This window comes from Solanum verrucosum, unplaced genomic scaffold, assembly GCF_900185275.1.
Source record: "Solanum verrucosum unplaced genomic scaffold, falcon-dt-bn FXZP01000194.1, whole genome shotgun sequence".
In the NCBI taxonomy this organism is placed as follows: domain Eukaryota; kingdom Viridiplantae; phylum Streptophyta; class Magnoliopsida; order Solanales; family Solanaceae; genus Solanum; species Solanum verrucosum.
The window spans coordinates 3,251,145-3,263,857 of NW_026020416.1; the positions used below are offsets into that span (position 1 = coordinate 3,251,145).

The following is a 12,713-nucleotide window of genomic DNA, read 5'->3' on the forward strand; positions in this document are numbered from 1 at the left end:
AAAAGCAAAACATATTAAAATAAATGGTGAAAACAAAGAAAGAGGAAGAGGAAAGCAAAAGATAATAGGAACCTTTTCTCTATATTTTGGTGTGTTTGCTTTAGTATTTCCAAAGCCTTTTTATAGGCATTAGGGAGTACTAATATTACTTGGAGAAGATAGCTTTCTGCAGTAAAGGTGGGTCCCATGGACATCAACCTATTTACAACAAAATTAACATTATTACTCACTAATATTACTTGGAGAAGATAGCTTTCTGCAGTAAAGGTGGGTCCCATGGACATCAACCTATTTACAACAAAATTAACATTATTATTAATAGTTTTCCATCATGGCCTATTATGATCCTATATGACTGACGTGAGGGTGAGGTGAATGCCATGTGGCATGCCACCTCACCACGAATTCTCATTATTTAGAAATTCATTAAATATATAAAAAGATTTAGTGATTTTTCTTTTATTATTAATTATTTTATATATCAATCCTTGGTTAACTTGAAATCCTCCGATAACTATAAAATTTAATCAATCCTTAGTTAACTTGAAATTCTTGGTTATTGCTTCCGATTATAAATTTTGTATGGGTTCTTCACCTTTTTTTTTTTTACTTTTTTTCCTGAAATAGCAAATCGCGACAAGTTGAAACTCGAGAAATAATTTGTTTTCTTATCGCAGTCATGGATTAGCTTGAAGAATGAGATGTTCTTTTAAACGATAATGTTATGAAATGAGTTTCTTAAATAAAAAATAAAAATAGAAAACTATCAAAAATAAGGATAATTTTGTCAAGGCTTAAGTCATCCACGACACCTTAAAGTTATCCGCATAATTCACTAGGACACCTCAACTAGAACTTGTACCTATTGAACACCTAAATTATTCAAAACATGTACCTATTAAACACAAAATGTCGATGTAACAAAATAAGTGTAACTCAGTGCTACTGAGCACGTGAATGATTTATTTTATTTTATTTTAAAAATCCATACCTTTTTTCTTGACACTTTGGCATTCATTAATTAAAAAACTTAAAACTAATTTAATTCGTCGATTACAGGAACATCAAAAGAAAAGGCCAATGATGCTCCTGATAAAACTTATTTTGGTTCTTTTTAACACATCAAAAGAAAATAACCCCACCCCAACACCCATGTACCAGTCTTCTTCTTCTCAACCCACCATTTTATAGACTTCAAATTCTCTGTCTTTTATTTTGTTTTTTTTTTCATTCTTCGCAATAAACAAACTGCTAATTGAATTCGCAAGAAGAAAAAAAAAAATTGGGCCATTGATGTTAAAATGTTAACGGACATTCATGCATCTCTATTTTCAATAACTTTGATAGAGCAATCATTACCATTCATTAAACTTATTAAAATGATATAAAAAAAATTGATAAAATTTTGATTTCTCTTCGTCGTCGATTTTGAAATAATTTATGACATCGATTATTTTCACAAAAATCTCAATAATCACCGAAGGAATTGAATATAATGGGTGACAGCCGACAAGGGAAGAAAAAGAAAGAGCAAAGGATTAGATGGGGTATTAAAGCTGGGGTGGGGGAGATATTTTCTTTTTTGTTGTCACTGAGGAATCGATGGTGGAGTGACATGGAAGAAGATGAAGAAGAAAGGGCAATGGGTTAGGTGGGGGTGGGAGGGGAGGGGAGGATTTTCTTTTTTTATTCTTTTTGTTAATTTAATTTTCTAGGTTATTAAAGGCTGGAAAAATATTTTTCATTTTTTAAAATTAAAAATTTGGGCCTATGTGCCACTTTTCATAATTCTATTAGTGATTTTGTCAAGATAATGTGTGTGAATTACATATACAATATTTTTAAAGCTAGTTCTTATTTTATGTTCAATAGATAAATATTCATTAATATAAAAGTGTATAATATGTACGAGTCCTAATTGAGGTGTCTAAGTAAATTATGCGGATAACTTTAAGGGGTCGTGAATGACTTAAGCGTTTTGTTAATTAAGTTTCAAACCTGTAGAGGTATTCTTAACCGGATAATATAACGAATGAGAAACTTAGCTAATAAATGAAAGTATATATATATTTTTAACCCTTTTCCTTAAGATAAAATTATATATATACTACTTGTAGTATAGATAAAATATTGATATGAATATTTTGAATGCGTATAAAGAAAGAAAGATATGATATTCTTTTTATGATATAATTTTTGTTCAAGGATGAAAAGGAATTCCTTATTAAAAATAAATTAATAATTTGTTATAGTATTAACTTAGAGATAATAATTATCTCTTTTTTTTCTTATAAATTTTTATTTACATAAAATTAAAAATAAAAACTTTTTTTTTTTGTAGCAGATAATTAAGTTGTGGCCTCTGGGGTAAGCCAACAAAATTAAAGCTAAATATTAATGTCAGCCACTACTCAGCTAAAATTCTTCGTTGTGCTAAGGGGGATCATTTTATAATAAACAATCATAAATATAGAATTTTGTGAAATATATATAATATAATTTTTCGACGTTAATTTCTTTCCATCAACTGTCACGCTCCGAGCCTACACCCTGGGCGTGGCTGGCACTCGAAGACCATTGTTGGCCCCAAGCAAACCCTTGGTCTGGCTTACTTAACTCAGCGGAAGACTTAACTCATCACATACACATTCATGAAGTAACTAGAATGTTATAAAGGAACATTCAACTGGCCATAAAGGCAAACTCAAGTCTTTAACATATGAAATGAAAAGTAAAGACAACTGAATTGACTAACTGACTGTCTATCTATCTATGAAGCCTCTAAGCAACTGAGATGGATGTCGGGACAGGCCCACGACATCCTAATGAACTAATACTAAAATTGAAAACAATAAATAGGAGTCCTCTGGAATGCAAAAAGGCTCACCAACAGACTTTGAACTGCTCACTAGATCAACGATGCGCCGAAATGCTGATCCTAGTTACCTGTGTCTGCATCATAAAACGATGCAGGCCAACTGGCATTAGTACATTGAATGTACGAGTATGCGAGTTGGAATGCTAAAACAACAAAGGCTAGAAAGAATTTGAGAGAAACTGAAGAACTTACCTGGCTCAACTCAACTCAACCTGACTGAACTCATTCCAATATAAAACAGTTTAAAAACAAGTGCAATATAAAGAATAGCTATTTGAAAACATGATATCAACTATGTATGTATGTAAAGATACAAATAACTCTGAGATGTATGTAAAATTACAAATAAACTGATGTATATAAAAATACAATACTCTGTGGGAGTTTCTCTAACCGACAACCATCACTTAAAAGCTATAGTGATGATATAACGATCTCCCTCACGCTGCCAGCGCATCTTATACCCGGCCAAAGGTATAAGACCTGAACTGCTTAATGGATCCAGTAGTCTATTGCGAAAATGATTCATCTAAAAAGTATGATCATTTTCTACCCATGGTGTCTACATGGTTTAAGGGGGCTGTGAGTTGTCTGAACTCTTCCCCCAATCGGTGCTCAATACTACTCCCAAAATACACTAGCTCTTATGTCTTAAAAACATACTTCTTCTGTGATTTGAGATTAGTGCTCAAAAACTTAGCTCAAATGCTATCTTGGAAATCTCAGTTTCCCTGCTTACTTCATTTAGAAAGCTATTACTCTTTTCTGAAAACTAGCCTGAAAGTTCTTTGGAAATCTCAGTTCCATTCTTATTTAAATGTGAAAAACAGTTAAAATCTCTTTGGGAAATACTTAGTCCCCATACGCTTCTTTGAAGAAAAGAACTTCGACTTTACTCCTTAACGAACTCAGAAACTTCCCAACTCAGGCAAATTCGAGAACAATATATGAATTCAAGACTAGGTATCAAGATCATCAATATTCATATGCTTTTAGGACGAACCCAAACTGAAATAAATATGCTTGGCACGTGGGAGAACGATCCGAACGTTATGAGAGCCTCACATACCTGATCGAAGCAAATCCTTAGCGAAAACACCAACGTTCTTGATGAAATTGCCCTTTTCTTCTTCCTCTTTTCTCTTCTCCTTTCTCCAGAGTGAAAATTGTGATTTTCTAAAACTGACTAAGTTCAGTCTTGACCCTTATTAAACTCCTAAAATTGGATTAAAATAATAGGGTAGTGAAAAGACTAAAATACCCTTTAAAAATCCCGGTTTTGGACATTTCCTTAATCTAACAGCCTAACTTCCAAAGGGCATAACTTGCTCAAACAAACTTGGAATCGCGCAAACTTGGTGGCGTTGGAAAGATCATTCCAAGAGCTTTCCAACCATATCTGGAATTACACCTAACTCATCCTGATCTAGGAATTATGGTCGTTTGAAGTTGACCAAAAACTCACTTTTCCTAACTTGACAAATTTCCAGTTTTTAATTCTTTAAAAAAATTGACTATTTCCAATTATAAGCTTCTTCTTAGTTATATCAAATTGCGAGATGTTACATCAACCTAGATTAATCCCGTTGTAGAGAAAATGGTCAAATGCCCCCCAACTTATAATCGGATTTCCAACTACACACTTAAGCTTCACGGGGTCCTATCAACCCCCTCCCCCCTAAACTGTTTTAAAAGAGAATAAATAAACCCTTAATACTGAGTTGGCTGAGAAAGTGCATTTCACTCTCTTTGAGAGAGTGAAAAAAGAGTAAATAGGACTGCTTTTCTTTTTCTTTTTCTTTTTCTTTCTCTCTTTCTAATTAAATCAAAATAATCTCACCCCACCCCAACGCCCCACACCACTTCTTCTTCTTCTTCTTTATTTTTATTTTTCATCACAAATCTCTACAAATTTCTTTAGGAATTCTATATATTAACCGTCTCTTACCCATAATCAAAGAACCTCTAAATAAATTTAGTTATTACTCCCAAATCAAAGTAATAAAATAAAAAAATTTAAAAATCAATTTTTTTGCCGGAACCCATTTCAAACAACACAATTTTTTCAATTTCCAACACCTTCACAAGATCTTCTCTCAAATGTTAATTCAAATTTCACATTCTTGAATTTAATCACAAATTGGGGTATTTTCGAAATGGGGCATAATTAATTCGAATGGGTCATAATTATTTTTTTCAATTGGATTAATTTCAATGTTTTAATTTGGTTTGCTACTTTCATCAACATTAAGAAAAGAAAGAAATTGAGTTGAAAATTAATGGCATGCCCATATATTACTTTTGGTATATCCCTTCATAAGCCCCCAACAAGAGTAAAATGTGTAGCAATAAACTTTGAGAGAAATTGTGGGGAATAAGATAAAGATATTGGTCATAGAGACTTTATACTTGTCGGAAAAAAATTACCGTCTTTTCTCGAAATGTCAATGGATGAGAAGTGAGTTTGACAATGGTGATGTTCTTAATGATAATGGAGGGTTTCTAATGGGGCATATAATTAAAAAAAAAAAAAAAGTAGGAAAAATAATTCATTTATTATATTTATTAGATGGCATTGACATGGCATTGGCATGGCGCTGACATGACATGTGTGTGTTACACCACAATACACTAGAGTGACTATGTCATTTAGAGTGAAATTTATTTCCTTATAAAATAGTTCTGGGGGGTAGTAGGACCTTCGTAAAGTATGAGTGTGTAGTTGGAAATCCGACCATAGACTGGGGGCTTTTGACCATTTTCTCTCAGCTGTACGTTGACCTTGAATTACTGAGACACCTATTTTTTTACCGCTAGAAATGTGCACCTTCGCCTGATACAAAAATAGAAGGTCCTATATTGGTTGGAGATTTAAAAATTGAATTTCCTACATAGCATTGATAAAGTACCTTATTAGCTAATTTTTGGTGTTAAAGTAATATCAACATCGTTCATTTTCTTATAAGAATAACATTCTTGGTAGGGATGACAACGAAGCGAAGTGAATATGAACAGATACGAAGCAAAACGGATCTAAATTAAAGAATTTAATTTTGTGCGGGTGCGGGAGGGAGGGGGGTGGGTGCAATAGTTTCATTGTTACTTCATATTATTAGTCTATAACTGAAGGCTAAACGTTGAGAAAATGATCAAAATAGTCCTTCATCTAAAGGGGTTGAATTATTTTGGTTCTTTATATATATATATATATATATATCACATTATCCAAGTAGTCCTTAATGTATATAAAAATAGTATCATTTTGGTCCTTAGCCCTAAAAACTAACTAAAAAAAACGGTTTAAACTTAAATGTGAGTCCCACACTTGGTGGATCCTTTCTTCCACCCTCTTTCTTCTGCCATTTCTTCTTTTCCATCTTCTTTCTTCCACCATTTTTTCTTCAATTTCCAATTGATTTATTCTTCTTTTCACAGCCAAAATCCTCTATTACATACAAAAGTTTCTCCAAATTTCAAAAAAAATGTTTTTTTTTTTTTGCAATTTGAAGAAAATTTTGAATGTAAGAGAGGATTTTGGCTGTGAAAAGAAGAATAAATCAATTGGAAATTGAAGAAAAAATGGTGGAAGAAAGAAGATGGAAAAGAAGAAATGGCAGAAGAAAGCGGGAGGAAGAAAGGGTCCAACAAGTGTGGGATCCACTATTAAATTTAACAACTTTTTATGTTTCAGTTAGTTTTTAGGGCTAAGAATCAAATTGATACTCTTTTTATATAATTAAGGACTATTTGGATAAGGTGATATATATAAAGGACCAAAATAATTCAACCCCTATAGATTAACGACTATTTTGATCATTTCCTCGCTAAACTTTACACAGTTAGAATGGAAATTATAAGAATATCAAATACATTAAGTAAAACTTTCTTTTTCATACCAAAAAAGAAAAGATCCCACCTTAATATTTCTATTCCTCATTTTGTAGATTAAATAAGAAAATCACAATTGACTATCTCAAATTTAAAATCTAAAAGTTCATGTATTATTACCAGAACTAAAATTGTATTCTTATGAAAATATAATTTACAAATTAAATAACAATGCTAAATTGTTTTGAGATGGCTCAACATAATGCATAAAAATAAAGATTTTTAGATTCACAACTTTTGAGGTTCTAAATTTTTGTTTAATCAAATTTTAATATTATAATAGTCGTAATACTAATTGAAATGGATAAATTTATGCTAAAAATAATATTTTTTTGCATGTGGGGCGGGATGAAGTGAGTTTCTGCGAATTGATGCAGATCAGATTAAAATCCAACATTTTTACTATGCAGGGCGGGTTGGAATTTTTTTTGGATTAAAGCTCAACCCACCCCACAACTCCCCAACTGTCCCATTACCATCCCTAATCCTTGGTAATAGTATGTAAGCAAAGGATCTAAAGATAATTATTCCAATTTGGAACATCTAATAGGGAAACCTTGGAGCCAATAATATTCATGAATAGCAGTAGTTGCCTTGTCTAACATGCAAGCACTATCTTTATTCCATATATTGCTTTCTTATTATTTTTGCTTTAAAGCAAGGACATTCCTATTTTAGAAGCTAAGTGATACAGTGGTGCCGGCCGCAGCTTTGAGTACAAGGAGCGTCACGTTCCCAAATATATTACTCCCTTTGTCCTATTTTATGTGAGTTTAAAAAAGAAATAAATACTTTTAAAACTTGTGGTTCAAAATGCATGATATAAATTTTTGTGGCTATAAATCATTTTATTAAGGATAAAATAGACATTTTAAAGTTAAATTGTTAATTACTTACTATAGAAATATGTCATTCTATTTAGAATTGATTAAAAAAAAAGTAAGTCACATGAATTGTCTGACAGAGGAATTACTATATTTTAATGATTTCAATTTGGAGTAATAAAGAAGCAACTACAAAACATAGAATAAGTTCTTGATGAAATTATGGTTCAGAATTTGGTATAATTTTCTACAATATTTCACGTATATATTTGCCCAACTGAGGGTTCATATTAAAATCCCACGATATATCACTTGTTTATTAGATCAACAAGGCAACGACAATAAGGTTTGATGAGGAACTGGTTTAAAAGAAAAATGAAGAAAAGCACAGAGAAGACGGATAGTACTATAGCAAAAAGATGGATGATTCTTAGTGGGAAGAACAACTGGGAAGGCCTTATGGATCCTTTAGACTACGATCTACGTCGATATATCATTCACTACGGAGAAATGGCTCAAGCAAGTTATGACAACTTCAATTCTAACAAGGCTTCCAAAAATGCAGGGAATAATCGATATTCCAAGAATAATCTCTTCACAAAAGTAGGGCTCGACAAAGATCACAATCCCTTCAAGTATCGCGTAACAAAATATTTGTACGCAACATCTTCAATTCAGGTTATATATAAATAGATATTTGTTTGCATGATTTAAGAGAAGATTAAACAAGTAGTGGTTTTTAATTATTTCATCCATCCAGGTACCTGAAGCGTTTATCGTAAAATCATTGTCAAGGGAGTCATGGAGCAAGGAATCAAATTGGATAGGTTTTATTGCGGTGGGTACAGATGAGGGAAAAATAGCATTAGGAAGAAGAGAAATTCTTATTTCTTGGAGAGGAACTGTTCAAACTTTGGATTGGGTAAATGATCTTGATTTTTTTCAAGTTTCAGCACCCGAAATCTTTAGAGGTAACACTGACCCTCAAATACATCGAGGCTGGTACTCTATTTATACTTCAGATGATCCACGATCACCCTTCAATAACACAAGTGTCAGAGACCAGGTAAATATTCATGACCTTAAATACTCTCAACATTTTAATTTATATGAACATGTTCGATCGCTCACATGAATTTGTTATTAGGTGGTTGAGGAAGTAAAGAGATTGGTAGAAGAATACAAAAGTGAAAAAATGAGCATAACAATAACAGGTCATAGCATGGGGGCAGCAGTTGGAACGCTTAACGCAATTGACATAGTTGTGAATGGATTCAACAAAGGATGTCTAGTGACAGCGATTTTATTTGCAAGTCCACGAGTGGGAGATTCAAGTTTCGTGAATGCATTTTCTAAGCTAGAAAATCTTAGAATTTTACGCGTTACAAATTGCCTTGACATAATTCCAAATTATCCCTTGATAGACTACTCAGAAATCGGAGTTGAACTAGCTATTGATACAACAAAATCGAAGTATTTAAAAGTACCTGGAGATATAAGAAGCTGGCATAGCTTAGAAGCTCACATGCATGGAGTTGCTGGATATCAAGGGGCAAATGGTGGATTTAAGCTTGAAGTACGACGCGATATTTCACTCGTTAATAAGCATTTAAATGCATTGAAGGATGAATATTGTGTACCAACTTGTTGGTGGGTTGAGAAGAATAATGGAATGGTACAACAAGATGATGGATCTTGGAAGTTGATGGATCATGAGGATGATGATGATTCTGTTTATGCATAAATGGACTTTTGTTTGTATTAATAAAAAGATGTTATGTATTCGGCCGTTTGAGAAATATTATACGAGTGTTGACAATTCTTGAACAAATTTGGTAAAGTAATATATATGTAGGGACTTAAATTTAATAGGATTAAAAATAATTTGAACTATATTTTAAATACAGATTTAATCCAAATAAATTGTGTAACTTAATTTAATTACATCAATTATTCAAGTATAGTGAATGTGGATTTAACAGAAACTCCAAGTTCATGAGGCTTGTCTATTTTATTGGGCTACAAATGATGAGTCCAGCACTATATGAATGCAATGTCCAATGAATGTCATCTTATCTTACAAATTTATACCCTGCAGAGCGTCAAGTTATAAGAAATAGGAGTAGTAAATATATGAGATCACATCACATATCAAAGGATGAGTAATAATGCGCAACTTGAGAGAGTGTCCTTCGTCCTCTTTGCCTTCGGGACATAACAAAGAATGGGTGTCACCTTTTTACTTGAAAAAGCATCATTCACGTTAGGCATCTTGTTCGGATTGCCAAGCTTTTATCTTCCTTGTTTGCGACTTTTGGCTTACCGACAGCTACCTTAGCCATCTTGTTAAGGAGTCCGACATCTCCGGATGCAATGTCATCAACTCTTATGACATATTTCTTCAAGTAAAACTTTGCGTCAGCAAAGTGTGATTCAGCTTCAATGAATGGATTATCATCTGCAATAATCCTCTTTGCAACTCCATCCACATAATACTTCAAACATGGGTGGTAGGTAGATGGGATTACTTTGTTCTCATGTACCCACGGCCTACCAAGCAAAATGTTAAATGAAGTCTTTGCATCAATTACATGTAACCACACGCTTGACTGCAATTCTCTGATGGCGAGGTCTATTTTGACTGTCCCTATGGCCCTTTGTCCTCCTTGATTGAATCAGTGGATCATCAAGTGACTTTAAGTAAGATCTATTGTTGATATCCCAAGTTCTTTCATTGTGCGAATCAGAAGGATGTTAATTCCAGATCCTCCATCAACTAGGATTCTGTTCACCCTTTTCTCACGTGCAAAATCAACCATGAATAAAGGGTGATTATGAAGTATGTCACCAAACTGAAGATCATCATCAGAGAATGTGATTTTGGCCATACATGCATTTTCGACTTCAGGAGATGACTTTGGAGCATCTTTTGGTGATGGGCATGATAGAGTTGCATCTTTCACTTCCTTCTCATCGACATTACAACATAGAGCTTTTGTGCCATCGCATGTGAACTTGATGTAAAACAAATTTGGCAAATATTCTCCTAATGTAATTGGTCAACGCAACTCTTGGTAGTGGTGCACCTTTATTACCTCCTTCTTTGAATACACAATCTTTACCTCTCATATTTTCTCTTCAAAAATCAAAGTTCAAGAACACTGAGATGACTTCCAAGAAGATCAACTTAAAATCTACATCTGCATCGAAATCAAAATCTGCATCTGCATCAAAATCCGCATCTGAATCTATATCTGCATCTGGATTCACATCTACATTTGTATCTGCAAAAACTGATGGATCCAAATTCTGCATCGCTGTGGAAAACATCATTGATGTTATTGTGGTAAGCATGAAACCTATCATAAGGAACCAAGCCAAATTTTGGGACAACAAGCCTCACAAGTGTCGTCTGAATCTGCTATTGTCTTTGGTTTGTCTCCAGAACATGTGAAGTCTCCTGCAAAAGCCACAAAAGAAGACATCGCCGAAATGGTCGAGAGGGTTCTTGCCCAATTGAGCCTATCTACATACAAAAAGCCCTTCTCTTCGGTTGACAATGATATCTCAAGCACGGGATCTACCCCACATAACATGTTTACATCTCATGTTTGGAAAAATCAATGTTAGTCTCCATCACCTACTATGGTAATGCACGCGATGGGGACTAACACTTCATTCGTAGAAGAACAACTTGTGAGCTTGACAAGAGCTATTGAAGGCTTGACCAAGTATGATTAAGATCAAGATGCTTGAATTGTTAAGCTAAATAATAGGGTGGAGGGCATGATGGATGAAGAATCAAGTCATACACTTGGAAAACATCCGCAAGCACAAGAGACGGTTGATCGTCCACAAAGCAAGTGGAACATACTAAAGAGATCCAAGTTTCCTCTGAAGGAACGATCCCGATCAACCAAATCAAGGAGTTCATCATGGGGACCATTAAAGACAAGTATGAGGTTGCTACAAAATCCTCCTTGACATATGCAAGGCCATACACTGCAAGGATTGATAGCTTGAAAATGCCTATCGGTTATCAACCCCGAAAATTTCAGCAGTTCAATGGTAAGGGAAGCCGAAAGCAACATGTGGCACACTTCATTGAAACCTGCAACAATGCTGGAACATATGGTGATTACCTCGTCAAACAATTTTTCCGCTCCCTTAAGAGCAATGCTTTCGATTGGTACACGGACCTTGAGTCTGGTTCCATTGATAGTTGGGAACAAATGGAGCAAGAATTTCTCAACCGCTTTTATAACACAAGATGTACTGTAAGCATGGTGGAACTTACAAACACACGACAGCGAAATGAAGAGCCGATCATTGAATTCATTAACTAATGGAGGCATCAAAGTCTGAACTGTAAAGATAGACTTAGTGAAGTTTCGGGCATAGATATGTGCATTCAAGGTATGCATTAGGGTCTCCACTATTTTTTGCGAGGCATAAAACCTAAAACTTTTGAAGAATTGGCCACTCACGCTCATGATATGAAGTAAACCATTCGCTGATTGGAACTGAAACACCACCTGTCCACGAATTTCACAAGGGTAAATAACGATAAGAATTCAAGAAAGTGGAAAAATATTTGTCAAAGACTGAAAACGAAGAATACACGAATGTCACTGCTTCTCATGTGAAATTCACCACAAAGGTGGGCAATACGCAGAGTGCAAAATGGCTTCTTTTGAAGTAAGGACAAATCAAAAACTCACTTTGAAGGAAATGCAGTGGAAGGACTTCCCATTTCTTGACTCGGATGTTTCTGCAATCTTTGATGAACTCCTTGAGATGAAATTTTTTGAGTTACCAAAGATGAAACGATCAAATGAAGAAGGGGGTAGTGATGATCCAAAATACTACAAATATCACTGGTTGGTTGGCCACCCTATCAAGAAATGCTTCGTCTTCAAGGATAAAATCATGGACTTAGCTCACGAAGGGAAGATTGAACTTGAAGATGAGAAATTGAGTTAAAGTCAGTGTTGCTTATGACTTACCTAATCTGGTCAGGACCTATAATTTTGTTCAAGGAAATAGGGAGCAAGACATTCCAAACATTAATCAGATAAAAATGATTAAGTTTGGAGACTTTGAGCCCATTGATGTAAATAATA

At 34.0% G+C, this 12,713-nt stretch overlaps 1 protein-coding gene across 1 annotated transcript; it reads left to right on the top strand.

Moving 5' to 3' along the window:
- The first annotated feature begins 7,939 nt into the window (after positions 1-7,939).
- LOC125840833 (phospholipase A1-IIgamma-like) lies at positions 7,940-9,366 on the top strand. The gene is made up of 3 exons (XM_049519805.1): positions 7,940-8,268; positions 8,351-8,656; positions 8,738-9,366. Exons 1-3 carry the CDS (start codon positions 7,942-7,944, stop codon positions 9,332-9,334), a joined length of 1,230 nt encoding a protein of 409 aa, XP_049375762.1. The 5' UTR covers positions 7,940-7,941; the 3' UTR covers positions 9,335-9,366.
- The last annotated feature ends 3,347 nt before the right edge of the window (positions 9,367-12,713 follow it).

Excerpts from the sequence above, each read along its gene's own strand:
- LOC125840833 (XM_049519805.1), top strand. The coding sequence starts at position 7,942 with ATGAGGAACTGGTTTAAAAGAAAAATGAAGAAAAGCACAGAGAAGACG. Across the intron at positions 8,269-8,350 it reads ACGCAACATCTTCAATTCAG|GTACCTGAAGCGTTTATCGT; the intron begins GTTATATATAAA and ends TCATCCATCCAG. Across the intron at positions 8,657-8,737 it reads ACACAAGTGTCAGAGACCAG|GTGGTTGAGGAAGTAAAGAG; the intron begins GTAAATATTCAT and ends ATTTGTTATTAG.